The 21,017-nt window shown below is 35.0% G+C and overlaps 1 protein-coding gene across 1 annotated transcript in view; it reads right to left on the bottom strand.

Moving 5' to 3' along the window:
* The window catches only part of Nadk2 (NAD kinase 2, mitochondrial), a 43,137-nt gene that overhangs the window by 5,777 nt on the left and 16,343 nt on the right, over window positions 1–21,017 (bottom strand). Inside the window, exons 8-14 of the mRNA XM_013018524.1 lie at window positions 17,087–17,170; window positions 14,833–14,969; window positions 9,267–9,345; window positions 6,871–6,936; window positions 5,604–5,699; window positions 2,007–2,062; window positions 1,864–1,917 (exon numbers count right to left, since the gene is read on the bottom strand). Of these exons, the coding sequence (XP_012873978.1) occupies window positions 1,864–1,917; window positions 2,007–2,062; window positions 5,604–5,699; window positions 6,871–6,936; window positions 9,267–9,345; window positions 14,833–14,969; window positions 17,087–17,170 (572 nt within the window). The remainder of the gene's footprint in view (window positions 1–1,863; window positions 1,918–2,006; window positions 2,063–5,603; window positions 5,700–6,870; window positions 6,937–9,266; window positions 9,346–14,832; window positions 14,970–17,086; window positions 17,171–21,017) is intronic.

Raw genomic sequence — 21,017 nt, 5'->3', positions numbered from 1 at the left:
ACAAGTTGAAAATATTGTAAGCTGAAAATGTTCCTAATTCACCTAAGTTACTGAACATTATAGCAACACAGAATACAAGAGAGTATCTGTGTTTATGGTTTTAACCTGTGGCTTGCTTCCTGCCCCGGTCGTGAGAGAGCACTGTGATGTCATTAGCCCAGAAAAGACAGTCAAAATCTTACCAGAAGCATATCACTTTTGTACCATCATAAAGTTGTCTTTTTAAAAAATCTAACTTATTTGCAAATATGAAACTTTGCCTCCTTGGGGTATTTTATAAAAAAATATGCTAGCTCTGAAAGACAACTTCAAAGGAGTTTTTTTCTAGAAATGTCTATAATAGTAATTATGCCATTGGCTTGCCCTACTGCTTCTGAAAATAGCCAAAGCATCAAGGCAGTATATTCATTACTGTATGTTTCTTAAGATATAAGCCTATTTGTATGATACTAAGAGTTGATTATATGAAGCAGATTTGATACATTTGTAAAAGTCAATCACTATTCTTTATTATTATTATTATTTCTTTTTAGTGCCAGGACTGGCACTGGAACGCAGGAACACAGGGCCTTGCATTATCCCTTAGCTTTTTCTTTTTTTTGTTTTTTTTGGTCGGTCGTGGGGCCTGAACTCTGGGCTTGGGTGCTGTCCCTGACATTTCAGCTCAAGGCTAGCACTCTACCACTCGAGCCATAGCACCACTTCCGGCTTTTTTCTTTTTGCTTATGTTGTGCTGAGGAATCAAACCCAGGGCCTCATGCATGCAAGGCAAGCGCTCTACCACTGAGCCACCTTCCCAGCCCCTCCCTTAGCTTTTTCATTCAAGGCTGGTGCTCTACCAGTTAAGCATGCCTCTAGTTCCCAATCGGTATATCCTTTTAACATATCTAACATTATCTTATATGTATCAGTTACCTTATATGTATCATGTTTGCCTTTTTAATTGATATATATACATATATACACATGTTTATGAAGTACAAAGTAATATTTTAATCATCATATATTAGACAATAATCACCTTGGTGTAATAGCATATTTACCATCTTAAACCTTTTTTTTTTCCTTTTTAATTGACAATACTGGGGTTTGAATTCAGGATGTATAGTTCCCTAAGCAGGCCCTTTACCACTTAAGCTACTAGCCCTTGTTGCTTTGGTTATTTTTGAGATAGGGTCTCACTTTTCTTGCAAGCACCAGCCTGTGTTGCAGTTTTCCTCTACGCTTCCTACATAGCAAGGATAGCAAGCATGTATGTGGCCAGCTTTTTCTGTTGAGATGAGGGAGAGTGTCATGAATTATTTGTCTGGGCTGGCCTCAAACCATGATCTTTTCAGTCTCAGCGTCCTAAGTAACTAGAATGGTAGGTATCAGTCACTATGCCTGGAAACTTAACCATTTCCTATGGTTATGTTTTTTAAGTGAATTTATATAATAAAGAACTGATTATTGCATGGGCTTAATTTTCCTTTTTGATACAATGTAATGCTAATACTAATAATCCAAGACTAATATAACCTTCATCTCAAATTAAAAGAAGAATATCTTAGAAAGCTAAAATGATCAAAGTGAAACCACAGGTAAGCAGAGACATACTACAAGGGCATGCCTTTCTTATCTTCTTTGCAAAATAGCGATTTTTGCAACACAGTCCTATTTCTACAGACATGTTTAAAGTTATGGCTGGATTATAATCCATATCAAAATTCACAGTATGACTTCTGCTTTGCTCTTTATATTGCTTACAATTCAAAACATACAGTATCAAGAACATGTATATGTCCAAAAAAGTTATAACTATAATTGTCAAATTAATATAGAAATAAATTAAACTGTTAATAATTAATATCATTAGTCACTAACCTTTCTCTACCAATTCTTTGTTCAATGGAAGATTCAGATTTCCTTGTCGCTTTGCTATTAAAGAGAAAAGGGAGAAATATCTCCATTAAATATTTTGCTTTGTATAAGTTAATATACAATAAACAAATATATATATTACTCACCAATATTTAAAACATCTTCCACAGCCTGAGTTGCAACCCTATTGATATTGAAAGACCTAAAAAAAAAATACACACATACAATTTGTTCTTGTTTTAATTCTAAAAACATGCTAAAAATGAAAAATAATCTAAATAGATAAATAGAAAGTAAGAAATTTAGACAGCTACAAATAAATACTGCTAATACCTGATTAATAACACAGTGGCATGAGTAAGGGAAAAGCACAACTTCCTATACTGTTATGAATCTAGAAACTATACTTGGAAAACAATCATATACTAGCAAATTTTAAAATGAATATATTCTCAACCTAGCAATTTATCTTAAAACATACCACTTCCACATAAAATATACAAAGATAGAAACAAGAACCTTTATGGAAGCACTGCTGGTAACTGCAGAACAATTCAAATGTAGCCATAGCAGGCTGGTAATTAAAATACAGCTGGGCATGGATGGCTACTCAGGAGGCTAAGATCTGAGGCTCCAGGTTCAAAGACAGCTCAGGAAGGAAAATCCATGAGACACCTATCTCCAGTAAACCTCTCAGAAAAAGCCAGAAGTGGCACTATAGCTCAAGAGATAGAATGCTAGCCTTGAGTAAAAGAGGCTCAGGGATAGCATCCAGGGCCTGAGTTCAAGCCCCAGGACTGGCAATAAATGAATGAATGAATAAATAAATAAAATATAATAATTATATATACTATGTATCTAACCATTATAAATGTTTATTATATATTATAAATATAACTATTATACATATTATATATGGCTATTATACACTATGTGTATATAACTATATATATATCACTATATAACTATATATCACATATATAATTATATTATGGTGATATATAATATATAACCAAAATGTTAACCTAAAAACAAAAACACATTAATACTACAGATAGGAAATGAAAGTAACAACCGCTTTTCACTGCCTTTTTAATATATACATTTCTTTAAATTAAAAAAAGTTTCCTTGAAGGTGAAAAATGTAGATGTCTGATACCTCATTCAACTACCTACGAACATTATCAAACCCTAGATTCTTTTCTAGTATTTCAGTTATTGGGTCTATAGTTATCCTAAGAAAAGGTTTAAAAAACAAAAACACAGAATGTGTATTGTTCTCATAAAGTTCACAGTGGGCACTCCTAACTGGGAGGTGGCTCTCCTCCATGTTACATGTTCAGAGAGTTAGGCTCCTCCCATCTTATAGGCCTTCTGTCTTAAACAGAGCTTATAAGGCTACTGTGCTCATCTGCATCAAGCTGCAGGATGAAAGACCACGGAGAGTACCCATGGCAGACTCGTGAGCCAGCCTTGGAAGGGGTGACCATCAGGTCCACTCGCATCCCTTCAGCTAGAATTCAATCACCTGGCTCTAACATAAGAGGTACTAGAAAATAAAACCCAACCTGTGGCCAGGGAAAAATGTGCTTAGACAAATCCCGTCTTCACATTTCTAAAAACTGTTCCACAGTAACAGAATATGGGGTTTCACCACATAGCAAGTGTCTCTGAACTGTCTCATTATTTCTATCTTCTGCCACTGTGAAACAAGGTTTTGCTCCATAAACTGAGAGGTAAGGTTAGTACAAAGAAGAAACAAGAAGGGCCTGGTTCAATAACCACTGCTGCGGGTAATGAGTACATGGGAGTCAGTACACTGCTTGGTCTGCTCCTAGAAGTTAAAATTTTCCTACTATAAAAACCTAAAGAAGCCATGCTGAAAAGGGAGGAAATAAAAGTAAACTAACATAGTCAATATCAGTTTGGGGATTTTTGTTTTTCTGAATTCAAGGTTTTGATACATAGTCCAGTCTGGTCTTGAACTTGTCATCTTCCTGCCTCAGCCTCTAAAATGCTGAAATTATAGGTGTGGTCCAACATATGCAAATAAAAATACTTCCATAGCAAATTTTTTGCTATTTTTGTGTGAGCACGTGCTCATTTAAGAAAAACATATTAGTGGATAGATATTAGGTATTATGTTCTGCACACCAAAAATTAAGCTTGAAAAATATACACTAGTCATAACTTCAAGTTGCTCAAAACTAGTAGGTATCTGCATATTGATAGTTAATAACAGGATGTGTGCTATAATAATATAAGGAAAAATGTTCTGAAGAAAGACAAAAGAAGGGTTAGTTTATTGTGTTTATGAAAAAACTGAATGTTAATGACTTTTTAAAGAAAACAACATTTGAAAACCGTTCAGTTTAGTGGGTAGAAAGTATAAAGTGTTCAGACATTCAATGCAGGAAGAAGTTACATTGAAAAAAAAAACAAAAAGCTAGGAGAGACCAGGGATGTGCTTAGAATTGTAAGTAGCCTGTGGTGTTGCTAGAGTGTTGATGGGTAGGGTAAGGGTAGGGAAGGCATAATGCCAGTAAGATACCCACAGCCATAGTTACAGGGCTTTGCAAGGTGGACAAAGCTAAACGATCACAGTCAGAGGTCAATGAAAGTTTTAAGGCAGAGGACAGACATTGTCAGATTTATATATACTTTAAGAAGTATTACTCCGTTGGCATGACAAATGGATGACAACCAGAATAAAAAGTGAGGCACAAAAAAATTCTAAATATTTAGGGCCTGGACCAAAGCAATAGCAGTAGAAACTCAGAAAGATGGACAAGGAATTGAGAACAATGCACAGAGTTGAGGGACTGAGTTATATGGAAGGAAAATGAAACATGTGATGATTGAAAGGTAAGAACAAGGTTTTGAAAAATTGTGTTTTCCCTCTAAAACTTGGAGTAAACAGTGGCAGTGTTAAACAGTTTAGGGAACACAGAAAACAAAAAAAAAACAGTAAATTGAGTTTCAAATGTTTGAATATGATATGCTGTTAATATCGTACTTAGTAGGTAACTTTAGAATGAGTGAGCACTCAGGAAAGAAGACAACTGCAGATCCATCTGGTAGGCATCTGCATTAGATGTCTGTCCTGTGAATCAGAAGAGATTGTTTACGTTCAGGGAGGCTACAAGGTATTGTACACAGGATGCGTGCTTGTCTCCATGTGGACATTTAACATGCAAACATCTAATCTCTTTTTTGTATGGTACCTTGTACTTTTTATTTCGTTACTATTTAAAATATCCCTGTCTGCCTTTCTTTCTTTCTTTCTTTCTTTCTTTCTTTCTTTCTTTCTTTCTTTCTTTTTGGGGGCTTGTTTGCTCAAAGTTGAAGCTCTACAACTTAAATCACAGCTCTATTTCTGCTTTCTGCTGATTAATTGGAAATAAGAGTCTTTTGGATTTGTCTGCCCAGGATGGCTTCAAACCAAGATCCTCAGATCTCATTCTCTTGAGTAGCTAGGATTACAGGCATGAGCCGCCAGTACCCCACTTAAAAATATTCTTAAATTTTAAAGTATATAATTCTCCAAGCCACTTCTTTCCTTTTATTTCTTCATAAATCTAGTGCAATCGGTTCAATAATGATGAAATAATGTTGACTGAGGCAGAACCTAAGCCACCTATGTAACATCAGAGTGTGGATGCATGCATGAGTATTAGGTATCAAATAGACTGTTATTTAAACTACTTCACAAACTTTAATAAGCACCAACCCAAGTAACTCACCAGGCCTTTGATCCTGTGCCAGTACACAAATTGAGCCCTGAACTCTTCTGTTTTTCCCATGGTCCATCATCAAGTGAAATTTCATAGTAGGATGCCCTATAATTGAGAATATAAAACTCTTATTTGCTAAGCTTATGGTTCATAGTAAATAAAACAGTCTTTTTGCAACAGATTAAATCTAAGTAAGTCAACTTGACCAAGAAATATCTAACTTAGTAGGCACACATATCATGGTGCTATTCTAATGCTGATTAAGTGAAAAAGGAAGAAATATACATTCATGTTTCTGCATGCCTTTTTTGATCTATATGTTCCTTTCTATCTGTACTGGAGTATTTCAAATGCTAACTTGTATATCCTTTGCTAGCACTAGTGACTATTCTCTACTTCAGCTTCATTTCAGAATTCAAAAGGAGAAATAACATAATTAGATTAGTTTTATGGTGGGTAGTCCTTCATATATCTAAATCTATAATTCTTTGTAACTAATAGTTTCTTCTAAACTCTTTTTTAAGTGATAAACTAATCTTTTGAATTGATATTAATAGCAATAAAGTTGTAAAGAATACTTCATAAACATGAAATCAAATGGGTTTTCTGACACTAGTAAAAAAAGATATTATTCTTTAACTCAATGCTTATAATAAACTATTCAAAGAAGTCTGAAATATGTAAATCTACTTTGTTAATTGTTACTTTACCTTCTTTGTAAAATGGTGTCATTGATCAACACTGGATTTTTTTATCCAGCATATAAAAGGTAACAGTAAAATTTTATTAAAATACAGGTTTTCAAAACAATGATAATTACTTAACATGCTTGTAAACCTTAACAGTTTGTGGATAATTTATCCTTTTATTCTGGCCCATTTTTCTCTTGAAAGCTCTTAATTTGTCAAGGATTTTTACATGATAAACTCCTTTTCACGTTCTTACAAAAATAAAAGATAGTCTGCCTGATATTCACATTTAATCTATTTCACAGCTTACTAATAGCTTCCTGGGAAATGCATGCGGAGAACCTATCATATACAGACACAGAAATGGTTACTACTCTGCCAAAATCAAGCAAAAAAAAATAGATTAAAGTTGTGGGGGTAAGGAGAAAACAGAGTGGAAAAGAAGAAAAGTATAATCAAGTGAGAGATATTGAGCCCAAAACTATGAGAAAATTTAGTGTTAATCTCACATGCAGGTTTATTGAGATTAGTCAATTTACAGAATTTTATTTGGGAAAATTATTTTTTAAGGCAGCAATAAAACTCACAGTCCCTTTAGAGTGGGTATACTTCTTCTTAAATTGTCCACTGCTACAGCCCAAGAATAAGACATTCTAGGTTAGAATAAGAGAAAAGAAAAAAATGGGCTTTTAAAAATGTTCTTAAATCTAAGAACATTGTAAGTGAGGACTAGTATTGCTGCGCTTCATATTTTTTGGAGGAAAGCACTTAAGTTTTTGGAGCATAGTGAAGCCTCACTATACAGTTTAGAATCAGAAATGATAAGCTTTATACAGTTCTGGTGCAACCAAATCAGATGACCTGTGGAAGTTATCTGAATCTTCCAAATACCAATCATTTCACTGATAAGTTCTACTTTTCTCACAGGCTTACTCATTTGCAATAACCTGATATACACAGGCACCAATAAATGTTCCCTTTCCTTTCTGCCTAGGATCTTATATCATAAAGTCTTTAAAAAATAACTGACTACCTTCCACATAGTTATATTCAATAGCACCAGAAGCCAACCTATTGCTGGCCATATCTTGGTAAAGACACAATGTGAGACATCAAAGAACAAAAAAGGAAGCAGTATCAGGTATCAATCTCTGGGACCTCAATGGCTCCCCAAAATCTATCCTAGTTTCCCTCTTTTTATGAATTATTTAATCTTTTAGTACATACAAAGTATAAAGCAATGATAGTAGAAGCTCTCAGCAGTCACAATACCACCCTTGTGATAGGCAAACAGAGTAAAAGAAACCATAAAACGGCTTGCCTAAGATAAACATGAACTCAAAGGGAATTTACTTTTGTCATCTCTTTAATGAACTTTCTCCAAACTCATTTAAAGTTGTTGCTCTCTTGTCTGTCTTAAGTCACTGGCAGTAATTATTAGACTCTATCTCTAATTGGTTACATTTTCTCCTCTTCTAATACTTAATAGAACCAATTATTGCTTCAAACTTGATATGCAATAAAACAAAAATGTTTACATATAGCAAAGAAGTCTTACTATGTTAAATACATTTTTCAACAGTAATGTATGTATGAGTTGCCTTTAAACATTTTATTTCTTTGAGGAACATTTAGTTTTAACCCATTTAAATTATGTATTCCTCTCCAAAATGTGTATCTTACTCATCTTTGCATTTCTAGGGATTCACATTTGTACATAATAGGCACACAATATATTTTACTGAATGAATTTAATATTACATATTTGTTTACTATTAGCTGGTAGTTAAAATGTGAATTACCTTTCAATTATGACAACTTTTTCTCATACAAAGTCCTTATAAAAAAGCCAGGCAGGGGGCTGGGAAGGTGGCTCAGTGGTAGAGTGCTTGCCTTGCATGCCTGAGGCCCTGGGTTCAATTCCTCAGCATCACATAAGCAGAAAAAGCCGGAAGTGGCGCTATGGCTCAAGTGGTAGAGCGCTAGCCTTGAGCTGAAGAGCCAAGGAACAGCACCCAGGCCCAGAGTTCAGGCCCCCACAACCGGCAAAAAAAAAAAAAAAAGCCAGGCATTGTTACACACACCCGTAATCCTAGCTACTCAAGAGGCTGAGTCCTGAGGATTGTGGTTCAAAGTCAGCCTGGGCAAGAAAGTCTGTGAGACTCTCATCTCCAATAAACCACCCGAAAACTGGAAGTGATGCTGTGGCTCTAAGTGGTAGAGCACTAGCCTTGAGCAAAAGAGCTCAGGGACAGCACCCAGGCCCTAAGTTCAAGCCCTACAACTGACAAAAAGAAAAAAAGAAACAGATGCAACAAACAGAATTATTAAAAGTTTCACAAATTCAAAAACCTAGGGAATCATCTACATGGTTTACAAAGAGCTACAGAGTTCTAGTAGTAGCAGGAAAGTGGGACATAAAACTTAACTCCGAGCTTCTACCTCTACTTTAATTATAATGTAAAGTAGAGGTTCTAAAGCACTACAAAGAATTAAATTAACTTTACCTTATTTTAGTCATTTCATACCTAGTAATTACATCACAAACAGTTTTCCAAGTTAGGCATAGCACTAACTCATGCTTGCAATCTTAGCTACTCAAGAGGCTGAGATCTGAAGGGCTGTGGTATGAGGCCAGCCAGGGCAGAAGAGTTCACTAGACTCCATCCCCAAAAACCAGCAAAAGGCTTTTTTGTGTGGCTCAAATGGTAGAATGCCAGCCAAGCAAGCACAAGGACCTGACATCAAACTCCCTTAAGAAAAAAAAAATTGTAGGGTTTCACAAAGTGTTTTTATTACAGAACATTCTTTTCCCTTAATAAGTATTAGCATGTATGATAGCTTAGAAAATATTGCATTAAATAATATCTGCTAATTATACATTATTATTATGCATTTTAGCTAGCAGATTTGTAGAAATTAAATAAATAACTTAAGAATACTAAATCCCATACACAAGACTGTAGACTTTAAAAAAAAATACCTGGATGATAGACTCTCCCCAATGAAGACTTCATTTAGTGCTCTCACGGGCAAAAGTTGGGGTCCTGAAGCCTCAGACCCTGCAGTAATAGGGGAGGGGGAAATCCAAGACAGCTCCTTGAATTTGGGAAATATTACAATAAAAACTTATTTGACATTAAAGCTTTTATTTTTAATCATATTCCTTAATATAGTTAACATACAAATATCCCTTAACATGCCAACAATATAGCCTTAAAAGTCACCCAGCCTTATCCCATGACACTTGAATCTTTACAAAATAAAACTTAATTCTTTTTGAAACCAATTTTTTCAAGAGGGATACAACAAATGTAACCAATTCACAATATCCTTATCACTATCAACTTAGTTTCTCTGCGAAAGATTCAAAAGTGGACCTGGTCAATTGCTTCTGAAGAAGTGCAATCCTGGTATTAGGCAGCAAATGACTTGCATGGGTCATGTTAGGAACCAACCTACATACGTTGAAGGATTAAGATTTTTTTCTCAATGGAAAGTTTATAATGTTTTAGCCATAATAGTGTGATAGAAATGGTCACATTTCCCTTCAATATTTATAACATATGCAACCTTTTCTTTTTATAATCTATAAGATATATATACAGTATAAGTACTTTTCCTTGATGAGTTAAAATCATTTCTACTAAGGCCAGGAATAACATAAGGATTTCCATTCTCCCCATTCCTCAATGGCACCAGTAGCTGATTTATTGCATTCATATGTCTCCAGTAGGCAAGTATTACATGGAAGTTCACTTGTCTGCTTCTTCCACAACTTTTCCTACATCAATATTTAAAAGTCCATCTCACTTGGGACAGGCAGCATATTCATACCCTTATGAGTATATACTCTCCTTATGAGGATTGATGGGTAGATTTCCCCCTTATTTTTTCATTGGCCAACTAATTATTCAACAGTGTTATTTCTTCCCAGTATCTGCATATGTTCTGAGATTTTTTTTTTACTATTGTGGTTAAACAGAATACATAATATTCCTATGATTTCCTACAATATTTTGAAGACTATAGTCCTAACATTAAGATCTTTTGATATATTTGGAGTTGTATTTTTGCACATCAAAAGAAACCATTATCAGAACCAAAAGACAACTCACAGAATTGGAGAAAATCCTTACCAGTGCTATAATAGATAAAGGATTAATTCCCTTAATATACAAACAGCTCAAAATGAAGTAGAAGTGTGGCTCAAGTGATACAGTCTCAACCATGAGTAAAAAAGCCAAGCAAGAGTACAAGGCCCATAACCGGGTGCTGATGGCTCACGCCTGTAATCCTAGAGATTCAGGAAGCTGATATCTGAGGATGGCGGTTCAAAGCCAGCCCAGGCAGGAAAGTCCATGAAACTCTTATCTCCAATAAACCACCAGAAAACCGGAAATGGCACTATAGCTCAAGTGGTAGAGAGCTAGCCTTGAGCTGAAGAGCTGAGGACAGCACTCAGGCCCAAAGTTCAAGCCCCACAACTGAAAAAAAAAAAAAAAGAGTACAAGGCCCTGAGCTCAAGCCCCAATACTGGCATATACAAAAACATCGAACTGAAAAAAACAAATAACCTAATAAATGAACAAACTGAACAGTTTCAGAAAAAGAATGAAAAGGCTAACAAGTACATCAAGAAATGTTCAACATCCTTATCCATAAAGGAAATGTAAATCAAAACTGCACAATGATTCCATCTCATCCCTGTCAAAATGGTCATCATCAAAACAATAACAAATGCTGATGAGGGAGTAGGGAAAAGGAATCCTTGTATGTCTGTGGGAATAAAAATCATTACAGCTTCTATGGAAATCAGTATGGCGGCTACTCAAAAAAACTAAAAATCATCTCACCTAATAACTTCAACATACCACCCTCACACATATATCCAAAGGAGAACAAATCAGTGACACCTATGTTTAATGCAGCTGTGTTCACAACAGCTTCACTGTAGAATCAGTCACAGTACAGCCAACAACTGAAGAATGATGGATAAAGAAAATATGGTACTGTATATACCAATTACTCAGCCACAAAGAAAAATTAACATATATTCCATGAATGAAAATGGGCAGATCTGAAGATCATCACGTTGAATGAAAATATGCTAAACACCGAAGGCCAATTACCACATGTTGTTGTGCATTTGTAGAACACAGACATAAAATGATGATGATATGTTAATGATGATAGTTATGGTAATAGAACATGAATGTAAAATAACTTTAAAATAGGATCAGCAGGATCCTATTTTATCAGCAGGATCCTATTTATATATGAGGAAAAGATCTACTTTAAATCTCATTAATCAACTCAATCCTCTTCTTTCATACTAATTGACTACCAAACCTTATCTAATCACAAAACTGTCCATTTATAACTTGTTTCATCTAATAGAATATGAAATCATAGATCCGATATAAATTAACAGTTTTCTATTCAAGAGAATGGATTACACAACTATTATTTGTAATTTTAGACACAAAACACTTAAACCAGTAAAAGAGACTGCTACATTATAAAATTCTTGCACATCTTCATATTGCTAGGCATTTTCAGGTCATGTGACTGGTAATGAAAAGTAATGAAAAGGCCTGGCTCCTAGCACAGCTTTAGGGCCCTCCTTGCTCTGTATTTTTCTCCCAGCAAGGTAGAAAGATCAACCTAAGACTCAAAGGCCTTAAAATATGATAGGAGCCACTATTTAGAAGAAACCTGGGTTGCTTGAACATCCCTTGAACAGTGAGATAATTAAAATAATTTTTAATTAAAAAGATAAAAATAAACCCCCTTTCCCTTTATAGGGACACTGAGAACACAAATGAATTCTTCATTGTAACATGTACACAAATACAACCTAGGTAAGTATAAGTTACATTATGTAAGAGATGTGATTTCACTTGTTCCATCCCTTTTATAAATTGAAAAGTTTTTAATAATTTTTTTCTTCTTTATTCTAAGTTGAAAGTTAAAGCAGGAAAAAAACTTCAGTAGTTTATGATATGTATTTATAGTTTGAATTTTGAACTCATTTTTGGAAGCTTACTAGGAAATGTTTCCTGTCAACTTGAAGAAAATTTAAATAGAAAATGTAAGTTGTCATAGCTTACTTACAGACTTATTACATGCAGTTCTGATCAAGCACACTCAGGAACAAAAACAAAACAACATCCTTAACACATACAGCTCCAATTATGCAGAAAGGCTCTCAGTCAGTCCTGGATTATCAGTTTTATTTAAACTCTGCATCCTGAGAATTCACAGTGCCCTCAGTGGTGGGCTCTCTAAAAGCTTATACCAATGGATACCATAGGTCTACTGTACCTTGAAATGTCTGTAAAATTTTCCTAAGAAAATGAAGCTATAAAACCTAGTAAGAAGAAGTGAATTGGTTTGATAACCTTCTAACAAACAAAAAGAAAAAAAAAAGGTATACACAAAAAATGGTAAAACACTATGCAATTATTTATAGCAACAATAAAAGCAATATAATAATTATAACAGTAACAATGTTCAGTGTTGTTATTATGATCCAAAACTACTCTGGTTCCAGAACCTGGTCCTTCCACTCCCTTCTCTGTGTTTCATCAAAACATACTTTGTTTTGAAACCTGCTACCACTAATAACACTAAACATTAATTCAGTTCATTGCCTAAATTTTGAGAAATATTCTTATTTTGCTTTAATTTGAACATTTTTTTCTAGAACTACCATTAACCAGACTGAACATCTTGCATGTAGTGCCAAGATTAAGAATACATCTTTTGTTTCTTTTATGACTATACCAATATATTTATGACTATACTCTATATAACAATCTGCTTTCTAAAATTATATAATATTGATACAAACAACAATTTGGGTTTTTTTTTTGACACAAAGTCTTGCTATGCAACCCAAAATGGCTTGAACTCTGGATCCTCCTGCTCAGCCTCCCACATGCTGGGATTATAGGCACCACTATTCCTGGCAATTCATCATCTTTTCAAGGTAATAGTAAGTCCTTTCAAGTGTAAGAGAAAATAAAATTTCCAGCTATGATTTTTTAAACTAACAAAACATTTATTTCCAAAACCATAATAGAAATTAATATGTATATGCAATTCTTTAGTTTTATCTTTTTTTTATTTTTTTATTATTTTTTTTTTTTTTTGGTTGGCCGTGGGGCTTGAACTCTGGGCCTGGGCGCTGTCCCTCAGCTCTTCAGCTCAAGGCCAGTGCTCTACCACTTGAGCTACAGCACCACTTCCAGTTTTCTGGTGGTTTATTGGAGATAGGAGTCTCATGGTCTTTCCTGCCCTTGCTGTCTTTGAACCACTATCCTCAGATCTCAGCCTCCTGAGTAGCTAGGATTACAGGCGTGAGCCACCAGCGCCCGGCTAGTTTTATCTTTTTAAATTACTTTTAAGTGGAAGAGAATCTTTAAAACATGATATACAGATATACTTGATATATTCTATATAAAACTATAAATCGTCATTTTAAAAAGTCCTGGAAAAATGGATGTAAACATCAGGTACCATACCACCGCAGAGATAAAAAGCAGGCATGTAAAAGAGCTTTTCCTGATAAGTTTACTCAGAAAAATGAAGCATCAGGAAAAAATAAAATCTTTTATAGTCCACAAATACCATTCATGGAAAATTTTTGCACCATGAGAGTCTTAGACTTACTAGAAAAAGTGGTAAAATAGGATTAGTTAATAACCCATAAATTAGGTTATAGCTGATTAATTCATCTTAAAAGAAGCTACAAACTGCCATTTGCTAATATTATCCCCAAAACACTTTAAACACATCTTAGGACCAGGATACATAATTTCACAACAAAAACTAAAAAAAAAATCTCACAAAGTTTTAATCAGAAATTATAACTCAATATAAGTATATGAAATGTAACTATTATCAGATCTTCAAGATTATATCATATTATCTTTACTGCTTTTTTTCTTTTTCTGATTTTATTTTGCGGGGAGGCGGGGGGCAGTTCTTAGAGAGAAGGAAGGTGCCAGTATTATGGATTGAACTCAAGGCTTCAAGCTCTGGTTCAGATTTCTTGCTCATGGCTGGAGATCTACCGTTTGAGCCACACCTCCAGTCTGACATTTTACTGGTTAATTGGAGAATAAAGATGGAGTGTTGCAGACTTTCCTGCCCAGGCTAGTTTTGAACCAGGATCTTCAGGACTTAAGCTCATGAGTAGCTAGGATTATAGCTGTGAGCTACCAACACCCAATGTTTGTTTTTTGACATTTCAAAGATTAAAATCAAGAATTCTGACCATTAACTACCCTGTCAGGCCTTTATAATCCCTAGCTAATTAACTATTTTCAAAATCCATCCTAGAAAACATATGCAGTATTTCTTACTTTGAATTCTACCAAATTTTACAAAAAAAAAAAAAAGCGGTATACTACGCATTCTTAAGTGTTGTTAGTGGCATCAAAAATAAATTAACTATTAATTACTGCCTCAAAAAATCAGAGGTCAAAGACACTAGAAGTTAAATATTACCCTCAACTAGCTCTAATTCCCAGTCCACCTACTTTCATCATCAACTCTTTCGATGTTGAAGGCTCTACTGTGCTGATTCAAACTTAGTTGCTGTTCATGAAGGTCCACAGGTACAGGGTTTATGCCAGTCCCTTCAAGGTATAACCTGATACGCTGCCTCCACAACCACCTTAGAAAAGTGAAGGAAAAGAAGGTAATGTCAAAACAGAATACACTAAAGATAATACATTATCATAACTTCATCAAATAAAAAGCACATATTACAAAGCTGGTTGTTCTACAAATAATTACATCAGAAAAACTTTAAATCCACAGGTTCTTGCTAAAGACAGATTGGGATATTTCTTCCTCTTTCAGCTATAATGGATATATCCCGTGTTTGTACAAAACTTCCAAAGACACTTGTATGTAAGTTAAACTTTTCATCAATAACCCTTTGTAGTCCAAGATACTGAGCTAGATCTAAGCTTATGTTTTGCTCACCAAAAAAATATTATACAAAAAGTATCATGAAAATATGATCATGTTAAGGTGAGTGCATTAAACAAAAATCTCCACAATATTTTATAAAGATGGTGCCTTTAAAATTAATAAAGATATTAAGAAAAAAACATTTTATTATACCTAAATATCTAAATGGTATTTTTTATAAAAGTAAATAAAAAGAAGTTATATGTAGGTTTAAAAGTAATATCAATAAATCAAAAACTCATGAAACAGATATGCAAAAATATACTCCTATTTAGTGATCATGTTAGTCATTTCTAAAAATGACAAACTTCTGAGGTGAAACTGAAGATACTGGCAGTAAAGTGATTCAAGAAAAGTCAAATTTTGGAGCTCCAACTCAAAGGAAGAAAACATGTAATGTTCTACAGTACAGTAAGATAACCATACTGATCAAGATTTAATGAATGGCCCAAAATAGAAGATTTTTTAACATTTCCAAGTGCAAAAACCAGATAAATGTCTGAGACGATAAACACATTAAATTTCCTGAAATGATCATTATACATTGTATACATGTTCTGAAATGTAACACTGTATAAGCATAATTACTATGTATCAAAATAAAACTAAATCCTTAAAATGATGTAATATACTTTCACAAATATCTGGCAAAGGCCTCCTCAAGCTATAAAAAGTAGCTAAATTTGGCTTTCATATTGGCCCAGCTATATCTCACCTTTTGCCTCTACTTTCTCCATTTATGATGATCTGAAAACAGTGAATCATAACTGTAACTTGGGAGGCAGAAATCAGGAGACCATAGTTCAAGGCCAGCCTAGGCATAAAGAGAGACTCTACCTCAAAAATAACAAAAGCAAAAAGGAATAAGGATCAAGTGGTAGAGCACTTTGCTAGGCAAGTCTGAGGATCTGAGTTCATCCTCAATACCACAAAAATAATAATAGTAGTAGTAGTAATAATAATAATAAATTTTAAAGAATAAATAATCCCATCCACACTGCTTTAGAAAGACTTTATAAGTGCCATGTGCTGGTGGCTCATGCCTGTAATCCTAGCTACTCAGGAGGCTGAGATCTGAGGATCACAGTTCAAAGCCCGACTGGGCAGGAAAGCCTGAGATTCCTATCTCCAATAAACTAAGAAAAAGCTAGAAGTGGAGCTCTGGCTCAAGTGGTAGAATGCTAGCCTTGAACACAGACAGGCTCAGGGACAGAGCCCATGCCCCAAAACCAGCAAAAAAAAAAAGACTTTGTATATAAGACAGATACCTATCAACCATACTCCTGGTATTTGACTTACAGATGTAAGCTTTCTTAAGCAGTGGGGATAGAGTGAACAGAGGGTTAGATATAAGACAGCCAAGTGTGACTACTTTTTATAGTTTGAAGAGGTGAAATGAGATAAATCTGTGAAAATGAATTAAATCTTTTAAAAGATATGTTTTTATTTTTACTATTCTTCCTTCATTAATTACTAGACAAGGGATTGTGTGTAAAAGTTATAAGATCTCAGAATATGAACTAGCAACTTTCTACTAAACAGCTAAGGACATACTCCGAAGAGAGTAACTCACTGAAGAAAAATCTGTTTGAAACCATAACTCAAATAGCATTTGTCCAGGTTTCTTCACCTTATTCTAACTGTACTAGGTGAAGGTAAGGCAGATGGGTTTGGGCCTCAGCTAATGTATCAAATTTTATTGCTTCTGTTGTAACTAAGGAGTAATCCAAATGTCTAGTCATTCTGGCTTTAGCAGCACTAGTGGCATATGCTTATTAAAAGTATAATTCTTTTTAAATTGCAAGAAATTCCTACCTGAACTCACCACGATAGAACTTCTGTAAGGCTTCTGGGAAGGAATGTGTATACCGAACAGGAAGACACAAATGACCTTCAGACCTTTATTGTAAGAGAAATTTTTGGGTGATGAAAGAAGGAAAAAGGGTACAGGGATATAATATAATTAAAAACTTATCTCTAAATTATAAAAATCAGAGGAAATTTCAAATTTTCTACTCTATACTTCATTTTTTGCCATAAATTTTCTGTTTTTTTTTCAGTAAGAACAAAAAACAACCGAAGAGAAATAATAGTTTACTTCCAACTATAATAAGCAATATAAAATAATACTGTTTCCACATTATAGTAAAACTAAAAATAACAATAAGCCTACAGATTAATCTGTAAATTTATCTCATTGTTAATAACTGGATATAATCTAGTTATAAATTAATTAGCTGTTACCTTTGGACAAGTCCTTTTATTATCAATTTTCTTATTTCTGATTAAATCACCAACCATGAGTGGCAATTCTAAGGAATAAAACTATTTATGTGAAAGTATAAACCCTTCTTACAAGCCCTTTAAGATACCCTTAAATGAAACAAGTACTGACAATGGTTAATTCCTTCATTTATTTATATCACAGATGCCATTAAAGGACAAATTAGAACAAATCATTGCAAATTGTAAGATGGTAAGATTCCCTACTTCTATAGGAAGAAAAAACATATTATACTTATAATATATATATATACTTATATAATGCTCTGGTACAAAAGGAAAAATGAGGGTAGATAATAAATGTAGTTACCAGAAACAAAAGTTTTACAAAGTTATAACAACTACATTTATCTACAACTTCTACACTATGTGGTCCAGGATGGCCTCAAGCTCTTGATTCACCTGCCTCAGCCTTCTAAGTGCTGGAATTACAGAAGTGAATCACCATCTCAACCTATTAGGGTTTTGTTGTTTTGTTTTGTTTTTAATATTAACTGTTAGTATTTTACAACAGTAAGTCTATGTGGTATCAACAATCATTTGATAAAAATAGTATCTTCTGAGGCCACTGCAAGTCTAATACACTGTAGAAAATGGTCTCTCATGAAGTTTCTATTGGCTTGAGCTGCAGCAGGCTTCTGAAGGCTTAGCTTGGCTAACAAGGTTGCTCAAGGATGGCAATCTAATGCTGCCTATTGGCAGGAGGCCTCCATTCCTCTCCATGTGAGCCTCTTCAATTGCTGCTTCAGTGACCTCATATCATGTGACAGACAGTCCTTAGAATGAGTAATCCAAAAGGAAAATTCAGAAGCTGCATTATATCATTATGACCTGGCCTTGGAATCTTCACATTGTCACATCACATGTGGTCACACTATGTCCCATGGGGACAGGGGCGGAGCACAGAGCCACATCCATGGATAAATACTAGAGGTGACCTTGGAGGCTGGCTTCCACAGAGCTCTATCCAATAATATTGAACAGTAAGCATTCAAATGTCAATTTACCAGCCTCAACAGCGGAGGCATGCAATAGAGAAGAAAAGGACATACAGTGAAATGGCATATTCATTTGGATGAGCCTGTGTGAGTGAGCCATCTGGAAATAGAGGCTCCAGTCCAAGGGAAATCTTCAGATGCCTGCAGCCCAGCTGACTCCTGATGGAAGTTCATGACAGATTCCAAGCCAAAACCAAACAGATAAGCTACTACTCAATTCCTGACACAAAGAAACCACAAGAAAGAAATCATCATTACTATTGTTTGAATCCTCAATGTTTTAGAATGATTTATTACATAACATTTGATAACACCACAGAAGAGGAGGAACCACAGTACTGCTGAAGGAAACACAAAGCAACCTCCTAGGAGGCCTAATACACCTAGCCGGATGGAAGAAAACAAAGAACTTCCAAAATGCTATTCTAGGTGGAAAACAGGAAAGATAGAACTGTATCAAGTCTGCTCACCAATTTCAAAATCCCCATAAGTTTGTGAACATGAAGCTGGTTTTGTTTTTGTTTTTGTTTTTTTTGGGGGTCCGGTCGTGGGGCCTGAACTCTGGTCCTGGGCGCTGTCCCTCAGCTCTTCAGCTCAAGGCTAGCACTCTACCACCTGAGCCACAGCGCCACTTCCGGCTTTTTTCTTTTTGCTTATGTGGTGCTGAGGAATCGAACCCAGGGCCTCAGACATGCAAGGCAAGCACTCTACCACTGAGCCACCTTCCCAGCCCCTGAAGCTGGTGTTTTAAGGAAAAATATAGCCCAATAAATTATCAAGTATGATCAAAAAAGGATCTCTTCTCTTAATGATATATAGTCTATTAAATTCTAAACTCCAAATTTTGAAGGCAACCGAAAGTTAATTACTAAACCAATGATTGCACAGAATATTTAGCTAAGTCAAAGTCCTAGGCCTGCTCTCTAAAATCATTTAACATTTTTCAAATGTTTATTGTCTACCAACTGTATGTAAAACTATGCTAGGGATAGAGAAACTCATATATAAGGTTAGAGCTCAAAACTGAGAGTTCAACAAGAACACAAAGAAGCAGAAAGGCATAAGAGCTCTGTGCACAGGTAGGTACAGTCAGAGCCCAGGACAGGCAGAGAGGCTCAAATGAACAAGAATTACTACAGTAAAATTTTGCATTCCATCTTAAAGGAATGCTGACAGTAGGCTTGGCAGAAGCACATTTTAAAAGCATGCAACAAACATGGGTCTTCTAGAACACTCTCTCTAAATCATGCACTATCTTACATGTCAACAAATCTTCTCATCAGAGCAAGAGCATCCCCCAGTACATCTCCAACTATGGTATTAGTAGCCAGCAGATGCTCATACAGTGCAATTCTGCACAAAGCCTTTAGGAAGGATTCTAGGCTACTCTTAAAAGGAACTGTCTGTGTGTGTATGTGTGCATACATGCACATGTATGTATGTGTGTGTGTTCTAGTGCAAGGGTCATTTTTCCTGAAGAATGTACAAGACCTGAAGACTCCATGGAAACCAGAAGAACAGATAAGCAGTAGATGGTGTAAGATCACATATATTAACTAAGGATTTGCACTGGATTCTAAAGATCATGGATGAACCATAAAAGACCGTATAGTGCAAATACTTCCTAGAGTACAGATTTATGGAAAGATAAGAATAAAAGATGGGGAGATACTGGGAGGTATGGCAGTAATTCAACCACTAACATTTGTAAAAGCCTTAGCTACATTTATTGACAAGAAGAGGCAAGCAGTGGACTGCATGGTAGAATTCCTGGAACACAGAACTAGTTTCATAACAAGGTGAGGGAAGGGAAGTCACATCAGCAGCACAGGTGAATCATGAAGAATGAGGCAGGTAAAAAAAAAAAAAAGATCATTTATAGGTATGTTGTAATTTCAAGATGTCATGAATGCCAAGGCAGTACAGATATAATAAGGGAGATGTTATCATTAAAAGATTCCCAGAAATCAAGTAATGCAAGAACTACAATGTCCAAACTAAAATGTGGTAACTAAGATAGCACTGGTCTCTAAGGCCACTGAACAGTTCGGCGGAAAATCTTGAAGATACCAAGTGGCAGTAAATGGAAAAAGAGAAAACAGAAATACCAAATTTGGAGTCAGGAAAAGGGTCAGTAACAGACACAGGGTAAAGCATTAATAAAATATTATTAAAAGATTACTGTCTTGAAGACTTTACACCAAAAAGAATCACATGTAAAGAAGGGGGAAAGGTAACAAATAATAGAAAAGGAGGTTTTTACGTGGGAGAAAAGTTAAAGCAAGTTCTAATCGGTTGATTTTCATTTTTTCTGTGAGAAGCAGGCCTTATTGAAGGAAGGAGGATAAGGGTGCTAACAGCACTCAAAAGTTGAACAGATATACTTAAAAGCAGCAACCACAAGGAATGGAAAAGAGAGATAACCAGGGCTACTAGTATAAGAGCTACTCTAAAGAAATTGTTCC

This window comes from Dipodomys ordii, unplaced genomic scaffold (assembly GCF_000151885.1).
Source record: "Dipodomys ordii isolate 6190 unplaced genomic scaffold, Dord_2.0 Scaffold41, whole genome shotgun sequence".
Taxonomy (NCBI): Eukaryota; Metazoa; Chordata; class Mammalia; order Rodentia; family Heteromyidae; genus Dipodomys; species Dipodomys ordii.
Note: the sequence above shows the minus strand (reverse complement) of the source record. Positions and strands in the feature narration are given on the sequence as shown.